The sequence below is a fragment of the Malania oleifera genome, chromosome 5 (assembly GCF_029873635.1).
Source record: "Malania oleifera isolate guangnan ecotype guangnan chromosome 5, ASM2987363v1, whole genome shotgun sequence".
NCBI classification, from domain to species: domain Eukaryota; kingdom Viridiplantae; phylum Streptophyta; class Magnoliopsida; order Santalales; family Ximeniaceae; genus Malania; species Malania oleifera.
The window spans coordinates 24,937,309-24,965,013 of NC_080421.1; the positions used below are offsets into that span (position 1 = coordinate 24,937,309).

The 27,705-nt window shown below is 36.1% G+C and overlaps 1 protein-coding gene across 1 annotated transcript; it reads left to right on the forward strand.

The window, feature by feature from the left end:
* The first annotated feature begins 7,532 nt into the window (after nucleotides 1-7,532).
* LOC131155892 (endo-1,4-beta-xylanase 5-like) lies at nucleotides 7,533-21,569 on the forward strand. The gene is made up of 9 exons (XM_058109340.1): nucleotides 7,533-8,024; nucleotides 8,382-8,493; nucleotides 17,527-17,576; nucleotides 17,709-17,937; nucleotides 18,096-18,265; nucleotides 18,925-19,023; nucleotides 19,313-19,415; nucleotides 19,540-20,222; nucleotides 21,210-21,569. Exons 1-9 carry the CDS (start codon nucleotides 7,533-7,535, stop codon nucleotides 21,567-21,569), a joined length of 2,298 nt encoding a protein of 765 aa, XP_057965323.1.
* Nucleotides 21,570-27,705: the final 6,136 nt, after the last annotated feature.

The following is a 27,705-nucleotide window of genomic DNA, read 5'->3' on the forward strand; positions in this document are numbered from 1 at the left end:
ATATCAAATATCAACATCTCTATCCAATATCTCTGATACCATATATCATCAAAACCCGACTCGAAGTAGGGTACCGAGTAATCAATCCATCATATATATATATATATATATATATATATATATATATGTATGTATATAGATATACCTAACAGCGAAAGTCCATATGTATACACCATCCCAAATACAAACACCAGAGCACTATACCATCACACATACACATATACATATCTAAATACATCCCCAAAATACACCATAATACTTACCGTGACTACTAGGGTACCAGCTCCCCTCTGTCTTAGAGCTCTTTCTATTCATTTGTATTGATTACCTGAAATGTTTAGATTCTGCGTGAGGCACCTCTCAATAAGACGGAATAAATTATTGACAGTGTGTGGTACATGAGTTTTGATATATTATACACATCCATTTAAATAAGTATACCAGCTGGGAAAAATATACAAATATGTACTCATAATCATATATGTATGCAAAACATATTTTCAAAAGCTTTCATATCACTTTCATAATCATATACATATATTTTCATTTTCACAAATCTTATTCATGTGCTTTAAAATCTCATATCATATACATACTCTTTCCTTTCTCATATCATATACATACCCACTCATTTCTCATATCATACACATACTTTTCTTTTCTCATATTCATATACATACTTTCTCATTTCCCATAATCATATTCACATTCTTTCATTTCTCATATTCATATTTACATTTTCTTTCATTCCTCATATTCATATTCACATTCTCTAGCTTATGGGCGTCCACCAATAAATAGCACGTCGCGTATGTAACCCACGACTGTTCATTTCTCATATCAATTTCATATTCTTTCATTTCTCATATTCATATTCACATTCTCTAGCCTATGGGTGTCCGCCAGTATATAGCATGTCACGTCTGTAACTCACGACTATTCATTTTACTTTTCACTTTTCATAATATTTTCTAACTCATAAGCATCCACCCGTATATAATACACGTCGCATCTGTAGCTCATTGCTGCCCTGAAGATATTTGTATCATCATGTATTCACCCCACATGACCGGATTGTGCGGTTCGAAGGCTGGACCTAACCGCGATTGGCCTACCCAGTTAGTTCTAAACAGAGAACGCGTCTGTAGTACGATTGACTTGCCCAATCCTAGTCCGGACTTAAGGGGGCAACACAACCCTTCACTGACCCAATCGACTGTCTCGCCACACTCTAAACCAAACGTGTGGTTGCACTAATACATATGCAGTAACGGTACTGTGCTCTGTATACTATGGTCCATCAAAGTTCTCATTTTCACATTTCTATATCATTCTCATCATTTCTGTATAATTCTCATTTCAACATTTTTACATAACACATATCTGTGTATATATCACATCCCATATCTATATATTATACATATATATATAGCAATTCAACATTTCTATATAAAATACCTCTGTGTATAACACATATTTGTATTTCACATTTTATAATTTCCCAGAAAAACATATCTATGTTTCACATTTCATCATTTTTGTATATAAGCCTCATATCATCACACTTATATATACATATATATATATATATCACATATCTTAGTTTCGAGTACATTCGCAGTATAAAATCATTATCTAATATTCCTTATGCCACACAAAGTTTAATTGATAATCAATATATAGCAATCACAAGGAAAATATCTATATTACCATTTTTCAAAACTAAATGCCATATTCTCATTTTCGTATTCTTACTCAACAATTAATTTTCCCAAAATACCTGTTATAATTTATTCTCCTTACCTGACTTACTGAGAGAACTCTTACGAAGATCCTAACCCACGTCTGCAGCGTTCGGAACTCAAAAACCCTTAAATTATTTTCCCCCCAGTTCAATCAATTCAATCTAAGAATAATAATGACATTTATATTTTCCAAGACCCATATACTCCAAATAACCAATTAAACTGTAAAAAACTTGATAATTTATCTCCCTTACTTCAACTTTGGAGTGGTGCCTAAAAATTCCAAACCAATAATCTGCTCCGATGAACTTACTAAGGGTCGTTCCTAGGACCTTGTGGTGGTATTTGATCGTTGAATCGGGCTGTAATCGGAGCAAAATTGGGGAGAGAAAGGAGAGGGTTTCGTGGGTAGAGAGAGAGAGAGAGGTTTTTTTTTTTTTTTTTTAACAAATGAGGTTGCAGGATCTCCTTTACTAAGCACTGGTAGACAAAACCTGTTAGCTTTGGTGTATTCCCAAAAGAATGGGTGAATTGGAATTTTAAAATTTATTCCTAGGTTTAGCTAATCTAACAGTAGTATATTCACAACTGAGGGTCTATCTATACAGTTCTAAATGCGCTAGATAAATAAAATGTGCATAAATTAAATCATGCGCGACATTCACAATATAACATACATGCACGACAAATAAATTACGAAAAAAATAAAATGCACACACGATATGTTATCGGGGTTTGACCAATACTGCCTACGTCCTCGCCTCTAACTCGCAAGCCCGATGATTCCACTAATGCTCACTTAACAGGTGAAGCAACACTAGTCACAACTAGGTCAATTCATGGGGCTCACCTCAACCTACACCTTACTAGGATGGTGCACCTAACTTTCTTAATCAGGTCTAAGCCAATCTGAGACTATATTACTAGGGCAAGTCTATAATGACCCGAAGAATAATGGTATTTAAATAATAAAAAGAAAGGGAAATGGAAACCGAAAACAGAAGGAGGCAGTCGACTTCGTTGACGACGTTGCATTTTGGAAAGGATAATCCCGAGGAATTTTTTAGCTCCTTGTCGACGAATACAGGGGACTCGTCGACGAGGGTATAACAGGAGCTCGTCGACGAGGACAAGATTCGTTAACGAGAAGTTACCGAGAGAGGATTTGTGGAAACCTAAAATTCGTCAACGAGGGTTGAAGTTCATCAACGAACTTTCTACAGGACTCATCGACGAGGTGACGTGGCTCGTTGACGAATCCCACAGTATAAATAGGGTTAAACATGATTTTCAGTCCATTTTCTTGCGCAGAAACTATCTCTCTCTCTCATCCTTCAGTTCTTCTCCCTTTTCTCTTCGATTTCGGGTCGAATTTTCACCGGTTTTAGGATCTGAAGCCACCACAACACTCCTGGGAAAGTTCTCTGCAAATTTGCCGGAGCAGATTGTTGGTGGGGCTAAGGTGGAAACCATCCCAAATCCAGGGTAAGACTTTCTACTCAATATTTGGATTTTTAACAGTTGAAGAAAGCGTAGTACGCATAGGAATACTGAACTTTAGTTCTAGGAAATTCCGTTTTCAGGGTCTTGAACGGGGAATCCTGCGGGTGTGAGATAGATTTTCTTAGGAGTTTTTCAGGAATCAGGTAAGGGGATAAATTAAGCTAATATTTTATGAAAATATGTATATTTTTATAGAATTTGATTTCAGAAAATAAATATATTTATATACGATTTATATTTGGGAAAATGCTGTTAAAAATGATGGTATGTTAAATATGCGGAAAACTTGTTAGTGTGGCATGAGTAGGAATTGTTATGACTAATTTCTGGGAATGTGTTAATGATACGGATTTTTATAATGGAAAATTGGCGTATGAATCGAGATTTTTATATGTTTTTCCAATGTACGGGCTGTGCTGTGTGTATGATTTGCCAGCGTACGGGCTGAACTATGGATATATTTCTCCGACATACAGGTCGTGCTATGGATGTGATTTTCCAGAGTACAGGCTGAGCTATGTGTATGATTTGTTAGCATACGGGCTGAGCTATGAATGTGATTTGCCAGCGTACGAGCTATGCTATGATATGATTTGCCGATGTATGGGCCGAGCTATGGTAAAATGTGAAATACCGGTGTACAAGCCGATGATTTTCATGATATACATATATATGCAAAATGATATGACTGATTTGATAATTAATGATATGAAATATCCATGTATCACAATTTTAGTATATGTTATATGATATCAGAACCTGGTTGGCTTGATTTAGGCTAGCACTAGCATGATACCGTTACTACGTGTCCATGGTCATCATGATCATGATATTTATGTTAACGCCACTGTACGGAATGGAGTAAGATTGGATGGTCGATGTGGTTTTTAAGAAGTATGTGAGTGCCCTTGGTGTAAGGATCAGGTCTGGCAGACCCATCAGACTTACAGACTGTACTTTTGACTTGGTAGTGGTTGACCAACCATTGTCAGGTCTCGCCTTCGGGCCACACAACCCAGTCATGTGCGGGTAATACATGACAACAGCCAGCTAACCTACTAGGAATGTTTTTATATTATTATTATTATTATTATTATTATTATTATTATTATTATTATTATTATTATTATTATTATATGAGATGAAATATGTTTATGAAAATGCAGTATGTTTTGCCATGTTTTGATAATATATATGTTTTCTTAGATTTAACAAAACAGTTATTGAATATGTTCTGTATGGTATATGTATAACACAGAATACTCATGTTGCCACACACTAGTATTAGTTTATTTCCCTTACTAAGAGGTGTCTCACCCCAAAATTTTATAAATTTTTCAGGAACCCCAGATAGGAGAGCGGGAAAAGCCCCGCTGATCTAGTACTGTTTGTCTGCCCTCTTTGAAGGGTAAGTTTTAGTAGAGATAGTTGGATTTTGTGGGAAATGTCCCTAGATCTTGTTTTTAGGATGTATAGACTAAAATATAGTGGATGTAGTGACTCTGGTATTTATGGTAATGTGATGAATGTTTTCGTATTTATAATATTGTGATTGTATGTTTCCTGCTACTTAGGCTTCCGTTATGTATTCTGATGTATTCCTGGTAGCCACAGGTCAAGGTGGATTATGATTTGCTGAGTTGAGGGTTAAGATTTATGATATTGATTTTACTATATAAAAAAATGTGGAAATTAAGCAGGTTATCACATAGTCTCCTTCTTCAAGTCCGTGCCTGGAATACAACAAATTTAATATAAATTGCGTACAAGTAAAGTGCTTCTTACACTAAGTAGATATGTACCGTTAAGCACAAGCAATAATCAATGTATATCATTATGATAAGAATTATAAGGTTAGTGCAGATAATACTACAACTCTCAAGATAATGTCATTGGGCAATCCAAGTGTGTTTGCAATCTATCTTTGAACCTATGTATAGATATCTATTAACTACAAATAGGGTTTCAAAGATTTTCAGAGAATGTAATCAAAATATCTCTCATATGATTTTATCAAGATTCTAACACAAGAGATATTTGAAATCAAACTTGTTTATAAAAATATTTCACAAAGCACAATAACAAGCCTTTGAATACTTGTAACAATAATGTAAGATTCACAAGGTCAAACGAGTTATTCCAAGATAATATTTATCAATGAAATAATCTAGGATCAACTCAAGTTAACTCTCTAAAAATAATTTCAACAATAATAAATGAGAGAGTATACTAGCTTTAAAATAATGTATGAAAACACATAAATATATTCACTCTTCAAGTTGTAACAATAATGCAAATGAAGAGAATACAATAAAAGCTCTCTTTATCAAAGATGGTTTTGCAAAGAAGAATAAAAAAGAGTGTGAAAATTTTTCTTGGAATGTTGAGTATATAGCAAAAGGGGTATAAAATATTTGAGTGAAATTTTCCTAATCACTTTTTCTAATCTTATTCTAATCCTTACAAATGAAGAAGTATATATAGAGTCCCCTAAAATTATAATTGTTAGGGACCTATATGTCATTTTTAGAAAAGTTAAAATGAGGTTAGTAAAATAATGAAGTTTTTAGCCTCAGTAAATATCGTCCAACCTGAGAGCACCGGTCGACCGAACTTAAGGTTCGATTGACCGAGTGACAGACTTTACTCGATCGTGCGAGAAATGAACTGAGAGTTCATTCGACCAAACTAAGGGTCTTAAAGGTGATTTTCCCAAATCCACGCAATTTGGTCAATCAGGTGATTTTGAACTAGGTAGTTCGGTTGACCGGGCAGTTGGATTCTCTTATGTGGGAGCGTTGCCCGTATAAATCTAGTCGATCGACCAAGAAGTCAAAACGTTGACCCATGTGGGAGTTTGGTTGACCAAGTTGTGTGAGCTTGGCATAGTACGGTCGACCGAGCTATGGTCAAACTGTTGACCATGGACTAGTTCGGTCAACTAAATGTTTTTATACATTCCGGTTTGATTGACCGAACATGCATTTTTAATGCATTTCGGTTCTAATCCCCTTATACATTCACCCTATACATATAAACACATATGTTTATGCATGCATGTGGGTCCTAAGGTCATTCTAGGTCCTTTTGAGGACACTGAAAAAATTCGGCATTGGTCAGCCGAAGGTTGATCGAAGTCTTGTCTAAGGTCATTTGATTTTCAAGTGATGTGTAGGGACCTAAAGTCATTCTACGACCTTTGAGCTCGTAGTTCCTACATGCATGATATGCATTAAATATTACAAACCTTTTTATCCTAATTACTATTACAAACTCGAATTGAATAATAATGAAATACAATAAAAATGATCTTCAGGGTTTTCATGCTTTACTTCATGTGTCCTTAGTGTATCTGCTAATATAAACCTGCACATGAACTAGATAGCCATCAAATACTTGAGTATTTGTCATTATCAAAATCGGGTGTGACTTATGGGGTCAACAAAATTATCGACGATTTTCTGATCTCTCACCAAATCGTCGACGGTTTGGTCTTTAACCAAACCATTTTAACTATTTTACCCATTTACCCGGCTGTGGTAGCACATAACCGTCGATGATTTTTTTGAGCTTTGTGAAACTGTCGATGGTTTGGTCTTTACCAAACCAAATTTCCTTCTTTCTTTATTTTTCTTATTAATTTTATTTTTTAGGTCTCTACAGGAGTCAACCAAACTGCGTAATTATCACGTGCATTTTCTTCTTATTTTAACATGGTATCAAAGCAGGGATTCTAAGGCTTCCGCCCCTTCTCTTCTTCATCACGACATTTTCTCACATTTTAGCCAATGATGGCTAACATGGTTCCTCACGGTAGCAACACCACAATGACGGTGGTTGATGACAGGAAAGCCAAAATGGCCGATATTTTGACCAAGAACTCGGCTCCTAACTATGATCCAATGAATCCGCAGATTGGCATCAAGTTAGACGGGCCAAACTATGCCCTTTGGTCCCAAGTTGTGGAGATGTTCATCTTCGGCAAGGAAAAACTTGAGTACATCAATGGCGATATCCCAAAACCCTCGGCTACTGACCCGACATTTCGAAAGTGGCATACCAAGAACCCACACGTCCTTGATCAGCAACTTCATTCATTTCTCCACTACGAAGGATGTGTGGGACACAATTGCAACAACATATTATGACGGAACTGATACCTCACAAGTATATGATCTGAAACGACGTGTCTCACGAACACACCAGGTGGGTGACTCCATTGAAACTTACTACAACAACCTCCAGGGATTGTGGTGAGAAATTGATTTTTTCCGGCTGAATTCGATGACAAGTGCAAGAGATATAAGAAAATTTAGTTCCCTTCTCCATGAGGACCAAGTCTATACTTTTCTAGATGGGTTAGATGACCAATTGGACAAGGCCCGGAGTGACGTCCTACAAATACATCCATTTCCCATGGTGGAACAGGCGTATGCATATGTATGCCAAGAAGACATTCGTCAAGCTGTCATGCTTGGAAGAACCGAGACCACGACTAACACTATCATGGCCTCCAATTGCACCAAGATGCGGCCAGGACAACCTCCATCTATTCAGTTGTCCCCAAAGATGCCAATGGGTAGTGAAAAAGTCTCTAATCTCAACCGGGGCAAGTCGGCCATTATGAGAATCTCAAGCACACCCATAAAACCTGTTTCAAACTTCATGGGTATCCAGAGTAGTGGCACGACCTTAAGGCGCGGAAGGCCCGTGAGATCGGGGGTGGTTCGGGTTGGGCAGCACAAGTTGAGGCAACACACAATTGTCCCTCATCCTGTAAATAGTGCCTACTACAACATCTCCTACTGATCATGGTAATGAGGGACAAGTTTGTTTGAGCCCGGCTCAACGTAAATATGATGGCTGGCTAGTTGATTCTGGAGCCACTGACTATATGACATTTGACGACTCAGACTTTATTCAGATCACCAAACCTCGACGGACTAGCATAATTAATGCCAATGGTGTTCCTTATCCTATTACAAGGATTGGCACAGTGACCCTATTACCCACCCTCTCCTTATCCAATACATCGCTTGTCCCATCACTCTCGAATAAATTAATGTCAGTTAGTCAAGCTATTACTAAATTGAATTGCGTTACCCTAATATATCCTACACTTTGTTTTTTTAGGATATTCTCACCAAGAAGATCATTGGGCATGGTACTAAGAGGGAGGGGCTGTACATGTACTACATGGAAGACTTCTGTCTGGGTCGGGCTCATGTGATGCATCCTGTGCAGAGTAGTAAGGAGAAGCAGATTTGGCTATGGCATCATCGGTTAGGCTATCCATTGTTTAGTTACATGAAGTACTTGTTTCCAGACTTGTTTTTGAATTATTTTCCTTTTGAACTTAAGTGTGATACTTGTGTTTTAGCAAAGAGTCATCGAGTATCATTTCTGATGAGTATGAATAAAAGTTCCAAGCCTTTCTCCTTAATTCATTTAGATATGTGGGGGCCATCTCCTATAACTACCTACAATAGAACTCGATGGTTTGTTACATTCGTTGATGACTGCACCCGAATGGCATGGTTGTACCTCTAAAAAAAAAAAATAAAGATGAAGTGTTTGATACTTTTTGTGCATTTCACTCTATGATCCAGACTCAATTTTCTGAAAAAATCCATATACTTTGATCTGACAACAGGAGGGAATACGACAATAAAAAAATCGATAGAGTCGTCACTAACTTGTTATTTACCTAGGCGCGGTTAGTTCACCTAATTATTACTCTTTGATTGATTTTTAGACTAGTTTTATGCCAAAAAACCTGTAGTCTCGGTCTGCATTTACCAGAATTGGATCAAGAGTTTAGTTATGCGAAGGAAAGGTACTAGCACCCCTTACACCCTTGTTCTACGAACGATACCTAATTAATCATGAATTATCCATAAATTGAATGTAATGATTTTTAATTAACTCTTTTAAAATAATAAATAGATAAATAACTAAATAAGTAAAAATAAATAAAAATTCAATTGTAAAATGAAAATTAAGGGGTTTTGTTAGACAAATCCCCCTCAGAACTAATATAGGTGAGGTATGAAATACCTCTTTACCCTTTGTTAAATCATTCGGATGCACACACACAAAAAAAGAATACATATATATATATACAAATAATTATAAAAAGTCATCAAAATTTGAGCAAAATGTGTCTTTAAAATATTCCCAAATTTTTTTCAAAATTTTTTAGATTTTTTTTTGAAAAATTTCTAACATTTTTCTAAAATATTTTGGGATTTTTAAAGACTTTTCTTCATTTTTTATTTTTCCATTTGTTTAACTTGAGTAAAAAAAAAAATTCAAATACTTTTTATTTATTTTTATTGATTTTTAAAATATTTTTCCTTATTTTTTCTCTTGATTTTTTTTCCAATTTTAAAAAATTAATTAAAAATTAATTAAAAAATAAAAATAAAAATACAATGCACAAAACCGGTGATTCAAGAATCAGACCGGTCTAAATAGGGTTCCACTTTGTTAGGACCAGTGGGCCACATGTTAGCCCACAGGGGAGACACATGGCTTTTTTCTTTTTCTTTTTTTTTTAATTCATTGTCGTAGCTCCCGTGTTTTTTTTTTTGGTTATATATATAGATATATATATATATATATATATATATATATATATTAAAATTTCTGTTGTTGGGTGACATCAACATAACGTCATCCACCATGTGGTAGTTTTTGACTGAATATGAGTGTTTAGCACGGATTGCTGGTGTGGCAGCAATTCAATCATCTAGAGAAAACATTGATTAGATGGTCAATATTGCTTCATGTCGCCCTCTAAACGCATGACTTTGGTTGTGACACGTGTCCCAATAACACTCATATAATAACCTTTCTTTTCCTTTGTCTCTTCATTTCTTTTGCTTCTTTTCTCCCTCTTTTCTCCATTTTTCTTCTTCTTCTTCTTCTTCTTCTTCTTCTTCTCTCTCTCTCTCTCTCTCTCTCTCTCTCTCTCTCTCTCTCTCTCTCTCTCTCTCTCTCTCTCTCTCTCTCTCATTCTTCTACTTTTTGCTCTAAACCCATCTCAAATCCCTTGCTCTTTCTCTTCTGCTCTTTACTCTAAATCTATCTGAAATCTCTCACTCTTTCTCTTCTTCTTCTTCTTCTTCTTCTTCTTCTTCTTCTCTCTATTTTCTGTTTTTTTTTTCTTTTCTTGAATGAATCTTATTCTTTTTTTTTTTAATTTAAATTGTTGCAGGTCTTGATTGAAGAAAAACAAGAACAGTGAACTTTAGACCAGAAACTCTATAAAGATGAGTGTTCTTTCTTACTTTTTCATCATTTTTGCTTTCGGTTTCCTTAGATTTTTTTTTGAGAAAGTTTCCCAAAATTTTCTTATGAGACAAGCACATCTAAACCAATATGAGCGTGATTTATTTAATTAAAAACTTGGACTTAAATTATTTACTGGGGCAAACTTGAGCAATTGGGCTTGAGTTATTTATTGGGTTGGGCTGACTTAGTTTGCATAGGTATTAGTACACAAATTAACTAGACTTTAAAATTGGACTCAGGCAAGCCAAATTAGTCTCAGAGTCAAGTTGATTAAATGGGCTGGATTCAAATGGGCCTAAACCCATTGGACTACCTTTATTTGATGGTCCTTAGCCAATTGAGCCAAACTCAGTTTCAATAATCAATAGGCCCATGTCCAAATTGAACCTGGGTCTTGGATCCTAGTATTTGAGTCAATAGTTGCGTCAACAGGTCGAATCTTTGGTTAACGGGTCTGATCCAAATAATGGACTGGATTTGGATCAATGGGTCAGATCCAAACCTTTTTATTTAAACAAAATTTTGCATTTCAAACCATTGAATCTTCAATTTAAAAATTTAGAGCACAAAAATGGGGTGTCTACATAGTTCACATAAATGCAAGTCAGATGTACATAAAAATAAATTGTTTCTTCACTTAATGTACTTAGAATTGTGTTTTCTAAACAAAAATTTTAAATCCCCCCCAACCCCGACCCTTTATAAGAAAGTAATGGTGGCATTTTGTTAATGTAAAGTAGGCAAAACGGTGTAGCTTTTTTATATAAGGGTACATTTGTGTTGTTAGTAATAACATTTTTTATCATTAAAAAACTAAAAATTTTATTTTTAAAATATAATTTCTCAAAGAAAGTGGACAACTAGTTTACAAATTTTAAAAATTTAATTAAAATAAAAGGAATTACTTTTCAAAAAGATCAGGTTGATCTCACTAATTAAACGTGATAAAAAGATTCAGTTTTTGAGAGAAAAATGAAATAAAAGACATAATTGTTCAAAGGATTTTTTCGGTGGAAAAGATGAAGAGAAAACTTTTTAGAGTGCTAAACGTGACCCCATTAATGAAAAAGAAGATACCTTTCTCAAAAAAGGAACAAAATTAATGGCATAAAGAGATATTAGCTGTGCTAAATTATATATTAGCAACTTCAAACTTCATAGAAGTACATGTTCCAAGTTTTAGATTAGGATTTGTATCGATTTTGGCAAAGTATATAGTATTAAATTGTGTTGATTTTTATCCAAATCCATATAAATATAAATCTATTTTGTGCTCCGAAGCAAAATCTTGAGTTTAAATTATGTTCCTGTATAAATTTGGAATGAAGACCAAATTACTTTCAAATTTCATTTTTTTGAGATATTAATTTATTTGATGATTCATTTCATTACTATAAATTTTTTTTAAAGGAAAAATTGGGCACTTTTGCATAAAATAATTAAGTTGCTACATATCTATAAAGTGTATTTTTTTTTACCGGCTAAGATATAAGGAAATGAAAAGAGATTGAATGGCATTGGACTGGATTCACTATGATAGTGGTCGAATTTTATATTCGATTGTCATTTATAAAGGACAACTAATTATTTAAAAGATCAAAATATTTAATAATATAATAAAAAAGTAAAAAAAAAAACAAAACAAAGGGTATTTAATCCTTTTATTGCCTAGTAGGTCAGCATTGCTATCCCATGGAAAGGGACTAGCAAGCCTTGTATATGTGTATATTAGAGTTTAGGAATTTCATGTTGCATGTCTCGATTTCAAACCTTGACAGGAAATTGACAAAGGTACGATATGTAAGGTGAATTGCCTTAGATCGTTTATTTCAAACCGATGGAGTTAAAAAAAAATGATAAAATAAAAATTGTAAAGGGACCAGAGGAGACTTCTTGACATACTCATCGCACACCAACTTTTGACTTGCATACCCACATAGACTAGAACCTTTTCCTAATCATTTTTGTGGCAGGCTAAGTAGTAATGCCTTCACCTATTTTATCCTACAATAAAATTTTTCTAATATGTTAGTTGTAGAAGAAATTGTAAAAGACCATCATTAATATTGTAGTGATTTCCTAATTATAGTTATGTTTGGGGTTGAGATTGGCAAAGTTAGTTTGAATTGATAAAATTGATACATAAGGGACTTAGAATATAATAATAAGAACATTAACATCTTATTTAAAAATAAAAACCCTAAAGTCAAAATAACATCTTCCATATTAAAAAAAAATATATTAATTATAAATATGCAAGTATGAAATGGATTGGATGAAATAAAATTGAATTTATGATTTGATTTCTTCACATTTTTTATTTAATTTTTTTACTATATTTTCATTGCCAATACATTTCATTTTACAAATCAAGTCAAACCTAGCATAAAATGTACATCATAGTAAACAAGACAAGACAACATATATAAGCCTATATATATGCACCTTGTTCCCTACTAAACTCAGGTGCTGTGACAAGTTCCCTACACCTTCCCTCTAAGAGGGAAAAAAGACATATTCAGGGATAATATTTGCAAGAGAAATTATGGTGTTGACTTGTTTTTGTGTATGGATTTGTATATATGTATGTATACACACACTTGTAAGAGTATATAGTTCTTTTAACATGCTATGTGTTTTATGCTTGGGATGCTTTGCTTTTGGGACAGATGTTTCAAAGTTGCTTACCTTAATTTATGGAAAGGTATACATTATTTGGCTAAAATTCAATTGGGAGGAATAATTAAAGTTTTTGACTAATTTGGTATGATTAATTCGGTCGAGTTGATATAAAGTTTTTTAACATTATAATTTTTTTACTAGTTTAATAAACGAAAATTTTTAACTATTATCCAAAAAAATTTCATTAACCAGTTATATCTAAGTGTCCACTAGCGTTTGCAAACACATAAAAAGTGCTAATTTACATCTATATATATTAATCGAATTGACCAAAAACATGTATGTGCTTGAGAGAAAGAGAGAGAGTGATATTATATATATACATATATATATATATATATATATATATATATATATATCCCATACATAAAAGTAAAAAAAAAATTGTTCGAAGTAATTGCAATAATGTTGACCTGTGTGTCTATAGTTCCTTTAATTAAGATGCGATGACCTCTAATTATGCTTGGAATAATTTTCTTTGGGGCATAGCTCTCTCATTTTATCTTAATTGTCGGCAGTATGTATGCTATTCGGTTAAAGTCAACAATTAGTTTAAAAGTTTCACTAATTTAGTGGGACTAATTTAATTAATTTGGTTGATACAAGCTTTTGAAAAGTTCATTTTTTTTCATAATAAGTTACATTAACAAAAAATTTAATTAGTTAAGTAAATGAATGAAATTACATATATGTATGTGTGCACATGAGAGAAAGAGAGAATATATATATATATATATATATATATATATATATATATATATATATATATATACACATAAAAAATGAACATTGCTTATTTAAACATGTGTCTATATATATATATATATATAGGTTTATTGGAAAGAGTAGATTTTTCCATAAATCATTTGTATAGAGAAGGGAATAGAGTGGTAGATGCTTAGGCTCGATAAGGTGCCATGGGGAGGAATAGTTTGTTTACAAATAGTAGTCAACTTCTTAGAGTTATCAAAAGTTTGTATAGATTGGATAAGATGGGTACGACTTATATGAGGTATCAAAAGTTTTTAAAGTTAAATATGTGAAAGGAGGACATATTGCTCTTTATAGATCGTATGGATCGGATTCTTCCTTTTGAAGGAAAGTTCTGCAGGGTATGCCTGAACTGTTAAGTAATTCTAAGTGGAAGGTTAGAAAAGGAGATATAAAATTATGGTATGATAAGTTTCTAAACTCGGGACCTTTGTTTGCAGATTGTCCAAATGGTGCACAATCTCATATCAAATTAAAAGATTTGGTTATCAATAATGCGTGGAATGTGGAAAATTTGCAGAAGATCCTGGGGTTTAGTAAAGCGGATGAAGTGATGGAAAAGGCGGGAAATCTTAGAAATTCTTCGGACATTTTGTTATGGCTCCCGGAAAAGGATAGTTACTTTAATACGAAATCCGCATGGGATGTTATCAGAGTTAGAGCTCCAAAATTTGATTGGGTTAAGTGAGTTTGAAACAAATAGTTACCGAAGAAAATTTCTATCTGTGTGTGGAAGGCTACTTTTGAGTGCCTAAGTGTTGATGAAAAGGTGAGAAGGGTGGGGGTTTCACTTGTGTCGGCGTGTAACTATTGTGAGATGAGACAATCAGAAGATTTGGAGCATGTGTTAAATAAGGGAGATCTTGCTTCTGAGGTTTGGAGGAAGGTTTCGGTGGATCGAGGTAGGTGTTCCTTTCCTTATGCAACAAAGTTGGAAAGAAAAAGTCCAAATGTGGTTTAATAGGGTTTTCAGGTTCTCTCAACTAGGTTCATTGATGGGTTTGATTCCTTATTTAGTAGTTTGGAGGCTATGGAGAATGAGATGTGTGGCTAGAATGGGAGGAAAATTAGAGTGTAGTACTGATGTGTGGCTCTCCATTAAGTATTGGGTGGGGGTTTTGAGTAAGAACATGAAAGAAATGGTTTAGTTAAAGGATATTGATTTTTGGGTATTGCAGAATCTGGAAGTGCGAATTGTGAATAAAAGAATTAAAACTATACAAAGTATGAGATGGCTAAAACCAAGGTAAGGGAGGTTGAAACTAAATTTGGATGGGAGCAGCCTGGGGAACCTAGGGTCGGCGGGTGGTGGTGGCATCCTTAGAGACCATACAGGTTCTTTTGTGATTGATTTTTTAAAATATTTTGGTTCTTGTTCAAGTAATGATGCTAAATTGAGAACTGTGTTGGAGGAAATAAAGATTTGCAAACATTTGGGACGTACCTGTATCGATATTGAATGTGATTCGAATATTGTAGTTAATTGGATAAGAGTCAGGAAGTGCTCCTTGTGGTATTTGTGGGATTTTTGGGAGCAGTTTATTGGTTTATTGGAGGGAGTAGATTTCTCGATAAATCATTGGTATAAAGAAGGGAACAAAGTGGCAGATGCCTTGGCTCGACAAGGTGCTATGGGGAGGAATAAGTTGTTTACAAATAGTAGTCAACTCCCTAGAGTTAGTAATGGTTTGTATAAATTGGAGAAGATGGGTACGACTTATATGAGGTATGTTTAACTAATTTCCTTTTGGTTTTAACTTTACTTTATGTTGTTTATCTTTTGTTTTATTTTGTTGCGTGAGGTTTGTTTTGTAGGTCCTGTTTTGTTTTGTTTTGTTTGGACTTGTAACCCGATTTTTGGCTGGATGTGGGTGTTGTTCTTTGGGAGGTTTTTAACGTGTTGTCTTTCGTTATCTCCCATTGATTGTCTTGTAATCACGGTATTCTTCCGCAAAAAGTGAGGAGTTATCAATAAATAGATGGAGGTGCCGCCCTTCTTATTAAAAAAAAAAAAAAAAAGACTTATGTGAGGTATGTTTAGTTGGTTTTCTTTTGGTTTTGGTATAGATTTGTTTTCTTCTTTTATTTGGTTTGATACATGGAGTGTTTTATTGGTTATTACCTCAAGTATCCTTTTGTTTCCACTGTATTCCTCTCCTATAAGTGAAGGTTATTAATAAACGTGGGACAAGGCTACTATATAGGTGACTTTTGGTTCTTTCCAAAAAAAAAAAAAAGCAAAATATATATATATATATATATATATGCTGATTAATTAAACTAATTAAATTTGAAAAAGCTCATTTGCTACATATTTGGCTGGTTAAAGTATTCCAGTGAGTCCAATAAATAAAAGATTAATTTTGGTTAATTAAAAAATTAATTTACTAAACTAATTGGATTGACTGAATACTTATTAGCTAACCCGAAAAATAGCGAAAAATAATGAGTTACAATTAGTTATTTCCCACAAAGTAGGTGGGTGGTGTGACGTAAAATTTATGTGTTTACATATAAAAATAAATATAAAGTTAGGATAATGGTTTGATAAATATACATAAACAAATGTTCCAATTGTAAGCTTTAAAAATGGGACTATATGTAAATTAACCATTTTATCTAAAGATTAAAATAACCCACATATAGTGCCGATCAAAGCGGAGCAAAATGCTAATTAAAGTAATTATGAATAATCACTTACATCTAATAAAATTCAATTATACTTATCAAGCCACTAATCATTACTCCTCCAACATGGATTCTCCCCCTCCCTATATATATAATGGTAATAGAGATTTATTCAAGCATAGAGTGGTATACAAAAATAAAAAGATATATATATATTTTTTAGGGAAATTGGCACTGCCAAGATGATTTTCGGATTGCAAAACAATCTGCTTTTGCTGCTGTGTTATTTTCTTCTTGCAGGTTTGGCATTCAGACTTTCACCCTTTTTTGCTTATTATTTTTTTATTTATTTCTTTAAGCTTAAAATTTGAAGTTAATGTGTTTGAGAATGAGGGTTTAGGGTCTTTAATTTGGATAAAATATAATATAATATAATATTATATATATATATATATATATATTTAAATTCAAAGTTTGAAATATTCCAAACTCTCTAACATGAGACAAGGGAATTCTTTACAACTTGTGAAAATGTTGAGTTGGGAATGTTAATTTGATACCCATCTTTATTCATTATGAAAATTAAATTGAAAATATATCTATATTATAGTTATATTCATTTTGTGATAATTCAAATTATCTTATCGGAGCATGAATTTTCAAAAATTGAATTTGATTTAGATAAATTTGAATTATTTCTTATCTAAATTCAATACGATTCTCCAAACATGCGGTAAAGATAAATATCAGTTCATGCAAGATAGCTTATATCACAATGTAGATAACTTTATATGCTCTATTTATTTCCTATGATCTTCTTTAGACGCATAGAGCGAGGAGGTACATTAATAAAATTTGATCAACTGGAGATATGCTCTATTTTTTTCACAACCAATTACAGGAATATTCACTGCAGATGCTTCATTCTACGACTACTCAGCCAGCATTGACGTAAGCTATCAATCATTATTATTATTTTTACCATTATTACATTGATGAGTTGGGTATTTCTAATTATCGATCATCCATTATTTTATTTTATTTTTTTTAAAAAAACTTGAATTTTATTTTCGTTCATTTTAGTGTCAGGAAAATCCGCCAAGAGCACAGTACAAGGGGGGAATTGTACAAAACCCAGAGTTCGATGCACCCTTGGGCAAATCGTGGGAACCCTTTGGAGGTGCAAAAATAGAATTGAGAGAATCAGCAACAGGAAGAAACAAGTTCATTGTGGCTCACAGCAGAAACAACCCCTTCGACAGCTTCTCCCAAAAGTTCTTCCTGCGAAGTGGCCACCACTACACCTTCTCTGGTACTAAATAGTTTTTCCTTCATTAATTATTGTCCCACTTGATTATCATTGCTCTGGATTAACTAACTCAGAGAAATAATTAGCATGACTAGTGTTCTCTGGATTAATTAATGTATAGTTTAAGTTTAATTTTGTTGTGTGGTGGGCGGACGGTGCAGCTTGGTTGCAGGTGAGCGGCGCTGGAAAAGCAGCGGTGGCGGCAGTTTTCAAGACGAAAACAGGGTACAAGCCTGCGGGGGCAATAGTGGCGGAGTCTGGGTGTTGGTCCATGCTCAAGGGTGGCGTTACCATGGACGCACCCTCCTCCACTGCACACCTCTATTTCGAGGTATATATATTAATATCCTTCATTAGTACGCCCAAACTTTTTTTAATATAATGGTGTTGGGGGCCTTCTAAGCACTCAATTAATTATTCTATGGACTATTGACATAGATTTCAATTAATGTTTTGTTTTTTTTTATAACTGATATTTGACTTTTGCCTTCTTTTCTTATAACTCTCTCTTTCTCTTTCTCTTTCTCTTTCTCTTTCTCTCTCTCTCTCTCTCTCTCTCTCTCTCTCTCTCTCTCTCTCTATGTTTTTTTTATTTGACCAAATAAGATGAAGAGTAACTAGCCAGTTTCTTTTCTTTTCTTTTTTCTCTCTTCTTTCTTGAGTCTACGTCTCCTCAATCTCTTCAATGTAGCCCTCATATCAACTAAAAAGTCAGAGCCTTAAGATTCGAACTTTATCGGCATTTGAATTTTAGGATGAAATTAGTGACAGATCCCTATTTTATTCCGGGATGGTCCTTGGTCTGGTCCCTGAGAACTTGCAAGAAGAAGAAGTTAAAGTAGAAAATTTAGGATTTTTGTAAAGAACATAGGTGTTTTTGTATGTATGCATTACATAATGCATGGTGCATAATAAATGACATTTGTTTAAGATTTTAATTAATATATGGAGTTTCCTGAAAAATTAATAATGTCCTTTGCATGCATGCAGAACAAAAACACTTCAGTTGAGATATGGGCAGATAGCATCTCATTTCAGCCTTTCACGGACGAGGAGTGGCGCTCTCATCATCAACAAAGCATTGAAAAGGTAGCAAACTAAAATTAATGGATGCTAATTATTATTTTTCTTTTCTTTGAAACAACGGTGTATTTTCGGACACTCAATTAATTTATCGGGATAATGGGGGTACCCCTATATGCTTCTCCATTTAAAAACTCTCTAGTACTCTTTACATACCAAAATTTCTCGTATCCATTCTCAATTCATGATGATATTTTTCTGCACCAAGTTAAACTTTTCATCAAAAAACTGAAAGAAAATATAGTTTAATTATACTCACGGACAAGTTCACTCATGGTGGTAAAAATTTGTGCAGACGAGGAAGAGCAGGATAAAGTTTCATGCAGCCGATGCAAAAGGGAATCCCCTTGCTGGCGCATCCATTTCCATCAAACAAAAGAAACCTCGTTTCCCATTCGGTAAATTAACTAATTAATTAATGATGAATGAATCAGCTTGACCCTGCGGGGAGAACTTAATTTTTTTCTCTTTGATAATATTGATTCTCATCTTGTCTTAATACACATCCTTCGAACACACAAGGGAACTCCATGAACAAGAACATCCTCACAAACCCTAGATACCAGAAGTGGTTCGCCTCCCGGTTCACGGTCACCACCTTTGAGAACGAAATGAAGTGGTACGACACCGAAGTGTACCCCGGCAGGGTGGACTACTCCGTCCCTGACGCCATGCTCCATTTCGCCCAACAGAATAACATCGATGTCCGCGGCCACAACATCTTGTGGGACGATTTCCAGTACCAGCCCTGGTGGGTGAAATCTCTTTCTCCATCCCAACTCGCCGCCGCCGTCGCTAAAAGAATAAACTCCGTAGTTAGCAGATACGCCGGCAAGCTCATCGCGTGGGACGTTCTCAATGAGAACTTGCATTACTCCTTCTATGAGAACACGCTCGGGAGGGGTGCTACGGCAGGGTTTTACCAGAGGGCTTGCCAGATCGACGGGAGGGCCACCTTGTTCATGAATGAGTATAACACCATAGAGATGAGCCAGGACTGGTCGTCTTCGCCGGCGAGGTATCTTCAGAAGCTTAGAGAGATCCGGGGTTCTGCAGCAAGTTGCAAAATGGGAATTGGACTTGAGGCTCATTTCACGGGTGCTGCTCCTAACTTGGCCTATATGAGGGCTTCCATTGATACTCTTGCAGCTGCAGGGTTACCCATGTGGATTACTGAACTGGATCTTCAATGGAGTCCCTATCAGGTACGCATATTCATTGGAAACGGACCCTACGAAAGGGTGGATCTACATTATTAGGACCCACACCAAACTATACCTTTCATGCATTTTTATTAATCCAAATACTCATGTACACCAGTGGATGCTAATTAAATTATGCCTAGAAAAATTGTTCCAGAAAAGAAGATTTTTTTGGGGAAGTATTAGCATTCCTAGGGCTTGTATCCCAGAGTCCTGGCATGCAAGACGTCCATAGCCAACCCTGTATCTTGCTGCGATGCCTCATACGATAGAATTCTCCATAAGGCTAGCATTTTGATTTTTTTAAGAGAAAAGGAAACTTGATATATATTAAGGGGGTATTGTCTCAAGTTAGGTGAGGATCATCAATCTCATTGTCACACCAACTTCTTTTGAGTACAAGGAACCCACTCACCCGAGCCTTACTCACCTCTAGAAAATATTTTGGGTGATTGTTGATTAGCACATTAGCATGGGTGGTAGTGTTTGATATGACAAGTAGACATGTAAAACTTTTAGCAGATAAGAAGTTAATGTGACAACATTTAACTGGATACAAATAAATGGATAGATGTATAAGTAGGTCCAACTATAGTCATTAAGAAAAGAGAGAGCCACAAAAATATTCGGGAAAAAAGGAGAAAATTGACCATGACAAAAATGAATTGTCATAGTCACATGAAATTATTAAATTGTATGTAATGCTAAATAACTATCTATGAAACTAATGTACACAAAAATTAGCATGATTTAACTTCTAATCCAACCCCTAAACGATGAAAGGGAAGATTTTGATTTGATTTTTGACATCCTTAATTTTCTCCTTCTATCAATTACATTTGCTGTAAGATTGATAAAATAAAAGGATCATTTTATATGGGTCTCAACAAGAAAATAAAAATAAAAAGAAGTTTACCTAAAATGTTCTCTAATATTAGTTAATTCCATTAACGAGCTCTTTTTGTGGGGGTGGATTGATTATGTGTACAGGCACTTTACTTAGAGCAAGTTTTAAGAGAGGCACATGCACATTCAAGAATAAATGGGATCGTAATGTGGGCTTCGATGTCTTCCAAAGGGGAATGTTATCGAATGTGCTTGACTGATTACAATTTGAATAACCTACCAACGGGAAACATTGTAGACAAGTTAATTTCAGAGTGGAGTCACAAAGGCTTCAAGGGAAAAACAGATGCAGAAGGTTTGCTTGAGACTTCACTTTTCCATGGAGACTATGAAGTGATGATAAGTCATCCAACTGTGATGAATTCCTCCATATCTCAAAGCTTTAAAGTGGAATCAATAGACACATTACACGAAAAATCATTGCTTGTGAAGGTCTCTATATGAGTCGTGTTGTTAATAAAATTATTGGTATTATGTCTTATGGTTTTTTTTTTTTTTTCCAGTCAATTGATACAAGAGCCTAGTATTTGATGATCTCATGGCTATTGGCACGAACCTATTCCACTTGTAGACTCAAAATTTAGCTCATAATGTTTGAAGAAATGAAGAAATATTTGCATTTAGTTTGGAAATTTCTTGTTGAAGATTAAACTTGAAGACCGGCAGCCCACCTCCATTGAAGACCGGCAGCACACCGTTGTGGACATTGGAGATTTGCAGGCAACCTACTCCACCTACCAGCCCACCGCTATTGAAGATTTGCACCCACCATTGTTGATTATTTGATTTCTATAATTACTATAAATAGCTGAGTTGTGTGTGAGTAAATGTGAGCAATGTGGTGTGTGAGAGAGATTAGCCAGTGAGCCGTGAGAGAGATTTTATTCCTCTGTAATTTATTTTCAGATTGAAATTACTGATTTGGCTATTTATCCTCACTGAGTTTCAGTCACAGCCAGTGACTGAGTGCTCCTCTCCACCCATCAGTGGTATCAGAGCGTCCAGGTACGCCGGAATTCACCAAACAGAGGTGAACAGAGAAGAAATTCAAGTTTCTTCTCAGTTTTGAAGTTACTCCAAATATCAAATTGAGCCTACCATTGTGCAATTAAGCTCGAGACGATTCCAACGGTGAAAACCACGTCTCAAACGGACACCGGGAGATCGCCCACGCGCTCCCACGCGCATCCCACGTAAGCACCGTTCTGCCCACGCGCCGGCAAGACTCCGACGACCGCGACACGCGCCTGCACGCGTCTTCCTCGCCCGATTGGCGAGATCCTACCCGCAAAGCGACCCGCGACCCGGATCTACGACCCGCGACCCGGTCAGCGACCCGCGTGCCAAACCCGCAACCCGGATCCGTGAACGAGGTCCGACCCGCCTCCAACCCGCTCCTAGCGCCGACACGCGGCGCGCCCAGAAAGCGCCACGTGGCCTAACGGAGGGGTTAACGCCGTTTAAGTGGCCGTTAAGTTAAACCGGTTAGTTCAAAAATTCACCAGAATTTTCCTATAGCCGGTTCGGTGATTTTTAGACCGGTTCTTTGCAAACCAAAACCGGTTCCTAAGGTTTTTCAATCTTCTGAATTTATTGGTTTCATTAGATTTACCAAAATCAGCCCCCATTTCTCTGTTTTTTATATATTGAATTCGATGGCTAACGGTACTATTCAATCGGTCATTCCAAAATTGACCCGAGAGAATTATGACAACTGGTCGATTCAAATGAGAGCCCTTCTAGGTTCTCAGGATGTCATGGATATCGTTGAAGATGGGTACAGAGAAAGCCCATCAAAAGAAGCCGAAGCAGCTATGCCCGAAGCTCAAAGAACGACCTTGCGAGCCGATCGAAAGAAAGATTGCAAGGCAAAATCCATAATCTACCAAGGCCTTGATGAGGCCACGTTCGAAATCATTGCCTCCGCGAAGACATCTAAAGAAGTCTGGGACTCTCTCCATCGAACACACAAAGGTGCAGATAAAGTAAAAAAGATTCGTCTTCAGACATTGCGAGGTGAGTTCGAATCTCTCAAAATGAAGTCTACTGAATCCATTTCAGACTACTATACACGAGTAATGGTAGTATCAAATCAATTAAGAAGAAATGGAGAAATTCTCAATGACGAGAGAATTTGTGAAAAAATTTTGCGATCTTTAGATCCAAAATATGATTATATAGCTGTGACCTTGGAAGAAACAAAAGACTTGGAAACAATGTCTGTAGAAGAACTTGTGGGCTCACTCCAAGCCCATGAGCAAAAAGTCAATAGAAGAAGTGATGATAAAGCACTGGAGCAAGCTCTCCAAACGAAGTTGTCCCTCACTACAGATAAATACGACAAAGGGGGGACGTCACAACAAGGAAGAGGACGAGACCGAGGATCTCGTGGAAGAAATTCTGGGAATTTAACTCCAGAGAAGGTGGCAGAGGCAGAAGAGGTCCCACTAGAGGAGGACGAAATCAACAGAGCTATGTCCCACAAGGCAGAGGACAAGGAAGAAGAGGAGGATATAATAATCGCTCAAATGTAGACAAAAGAAACATTCAATGCTACAATTGTCACAAGTATGGACACTATAGCAATGAATGTTGGGGGCGTCAACAAGAAAAGGTTAGCGAGGAGGCCAACCTTGCCGAAACTGATCATGCAGATGGAGAGTCGTTGATGCTGATGGCACACAATGCAACTCCTCAGGACCAAAGCGTTGGTACCTTGATTCTGGAGCCAGCAACCATATGACTGGCAGAAAGAACCTATTCTTTGAACTTGATGAGAAAGTTCAGGGGGAGATATCTTTCGGCGATAATTCTAAAATCCCAGTCCAAGGGAGAGGAGATGTTTTGATCAACAGAAGTCTGGAGATCATGCTTACATCTCCAACGTCTACTATGTGCCAGCCATGAAGACTAATATACTTAGCCTCGGACAGCTCGTGGAGAGAGGCTATCGAATTAGCCTCAGTGATAAGCAGATGGTGATAATAGATGCTCGAGGAAAGCTTGTTACTCGAGTTCAAATGGCAAAGAATCGAATGTTTCCGCTCGCCATCCAACATGATACGCCAAGGTGTTTGAGCGCTATCATCAAAGACAAAGACTGGCTATGGCATCTAAGGTATGGGCATCTAAACTTTGAAAGTTTGAAACAATTGGGAAGCAAGAAGATGGTGAAAGGCTTACCAAATATCCATCATCCAATGTGATATGTGAAAGCTGTATTTTGAGCAAGCAACATAGAAACAGCTTTGGAAAGCAAACCGACTGGAGATCAACTATGCCGCTCCAACTAATACACACAGATGTGTGTGGTCCACTAAGACCATTTTCAAATGGACAGAATCGATACTTCCTCACCTTTATCGACGACTACAGCAGGAAGACCTGGGTCTACTTCTTGAAAAGGAAGTCAGAGGTATTCGATAAGTTCAAAGAGTTCAAAACTCTTGTGGAGAAACAGAGTGGCTTCCGCATCAAGTCACTCCGGTCAGACCAAGGAGGAGAGTACAAAGACGAAGCTTTCCTGGAATTCCTTAGACAACAAGGAATTCAGAAACAGTTCACACCATCATACACTCCCCAGTTGAATGGTGTAGCTGAAAGGAAGAACCGCACAATCCTTAACATGGCTAGAAGCATGTTAAAGGATAAGAATGTGCCCAAGAGTTTTTGGGCAGAAGCAGTGTTATGTGCAGTCTATCTGCTCAATAGGTGTCCGACGAAGAGTCTTGATACAAAGACACCATATGAAGCCTGGAGTACTCACAAGCCCAGTGTGAGTCATCTTAGGGTGTTTGGCTCCATAGCCTACGCCAAGATCCCAGAAGCAAGAAGGACAAAGCTGGATGATAAAGGAGAGAAGTGTATCCTTGTAGGATACGGTGATAGCACCATGGGATATCGACTCTACAATCCCATCAACAAGAAAGTCTTTCACAGTCGGGATGTCATCTTTGAAGAAAATGAATCCTGGAAATGGGACCAGGTTGAATGTTCCAAAGATGCGGAATTGACACTTGAAGGAGAAGAACCTACACAGACAAGAGAAGTGGCTATCGAGCCACAAATTCCTGAGCTGCAGACACCTCCACATGGTTCACCACAGAGGAATGAAGCTCCATCACCAATTGAGCGTGAAATCTCAGACATGAGACCTAGAGGAGCTCGAAATCTAGCCGATCTGTATGAAAATACAGAACCAATGGAAGAATATATTGCTCTAAACTGCCTGTTGCTAACTAGCGACCCAATTAGCTTTGAGAAAGCTAACGAAGAAAACAAATGGAGAAAAATGATGGATGAGAAGATACAATCCATCAAGAAGAACAAGACTTGGGAGTTGACAAATCTCCTGAAGAGCCACAAAACTATTGGTGTAAAATGGGTCTACAAGACCAAGAAGAACACTCAAAGAGAAGTCCAGAGATACAAAGCAAAACATGTCACCAAGGGTTACAGGAAGAAAGAAATGAAATTGATATCTTGCAGAACGTATGATCAGATTGCTGACATTTTCACAAAACCACTCAGACATGATATTTTTGCAAGACTGAAGACAATGCTCGGAATGACAAAATTAGGAGAGTCAAGTTTAAGGGGGGATGTTGAAGATTAAACTTGAAGACCGGCAGCCCACCTCCATTGAAGACCGGCAGCACACCGTTGTGGACATTGGAGATTTGCAGGCAACCTACTCCACCTACCAGCCCACCGCTATTGAAGATTTGCACCCACCATTGTTGATTATTTGATTTCTATAATTACTATAAATAGCTGAGTTGTGTGTGAGTAAATGTGAGCAATGTGGTGTGTGAGAGAGATTAGCCAGTGAGCCGTGAGAGAGATTTTATTCCTCTGTAATTTATTTTCAGATTGAAATTACTGATTTGGCTATTTATCCTCACTGAGTTTCAGTCACAGCCAGTGACTGAGTGCTCCTCTCCACCCATCATTTCTGACCCATTTAAATTTAGCAGATGGCCTCTAGGGGATTGTGTTGCTATACCATGAAATAGTAGAACATGTATGACCATTCGGATTCCATGTGTACTAAAATGTTATACTAAGATTTTAGTTGAAACTTTCAACCTCTACTTTGCACCTCGTTATTGGGGGTCAAAATCCTCTAAATTTCTTCTTTCAATGGTAGTTTCTAAAAATTTAAAAATGTTATTGCATCTCTCTCTCTCTCTCTCTCTCTCTTAAATACTTTTAATCTCCATTACAATCCAAGCCATCATCCTTAGTTGGCCTACCCCTAGCAAAATGTGTTTTCTTTATGAAGAAGTCTCACCCTCTAATTGTAGGGAATAGAAACAAAAACTTTGCTTGAAAAAAATAATTTAAGGTCTCTTCCCATTAATGACAGCTTTAAGATCACACTCAAGTAATTAGAAATATGCACCACAATACAAAACAAAGCCAACTTTTGCAAGTAAAAAAAACTTCCTCAAAAAATGTAGCATTCTTATGTTGGGTAAGTGTGTAATCAAGCTTATAAATATGAAAGAAACATGTACCCAAAACTTGATGGGCAACCTTTACTTCTAACCAATAAGTAGAGTTATTAGAATTGGTAGTATTCTTCATACTAAAACTATAAATGATATCAATTATATTATAGGTCTAACATGAAGGTGTGACTTCCTTTGAGTAATAAACCTATAAAGAGGTTAGGAAAAAAGGCAGGAAATAATTTTCACACTAAGACTACAAAAAATGTCAATTATATATACTCTGTCTCTAACACTGACATAAGCATTGAAGACAAGTCCTGTCTCCCAATAGACTATCAAGGAGTCTATCAACCTATTCTAATCCTTAACATCAACTCATCAATAGTTGTAGAAAGTGGATGCAGGACAACCGCTACCACAATAAACAAAGTTAGAACGGGGCTAATTTTAACATTGATATATATATATAGACACACACACATATTCCATCAAACATAACCCTAGCTATACTTGATTGTAAAAGTAAATAAAAAATATATATTTTAGGATGTTTTTAGTTTACAGCTTGTCAAAATTTTATTCTTCTTTTAAATACAAAATTGATAAGTCATATTATCTTTAATATATATTAAAGAAATATACTTTCCATCTTAGACAAATATAACCTTTCCATTTTTTCAACTATCTCATGTATATATATACCTGTGTAATCCTTGTAATGTGTGTGAATCAATAGAGAGAATTATTCTTCTCCAATTTTAACATGGTATCAGAGCCCTAGATCTTAACCTATTTTTTCTTTTCTTTTCTCCTTCTTTGCCGCCGTCGCCCACCATTTCTGAACGCACGCTCGGCCTCCCACTCGGCCTTTCTTCGGCGCTCTCTCGTTCCTCTAGCCGCATCTCCTTCTCAGAATTCTGCACCGTTGCACCAATGATGAGAGTTTTCCTTTCTCACTTTAGTTGTCTCCCTCAATTTGGAAAAGCCAGTGCAGCAAATTCCTAGTTGTTTCTCCTGACGATCTCTTCTTAGTTCGGCGTTCAGTCTTCGTTCTTGGTGCTCTCTCGAACCGCCGCCATCGGCATCCCTCTCTGCTTATGTTCGGGCAGCTCTCTCACTCAGTT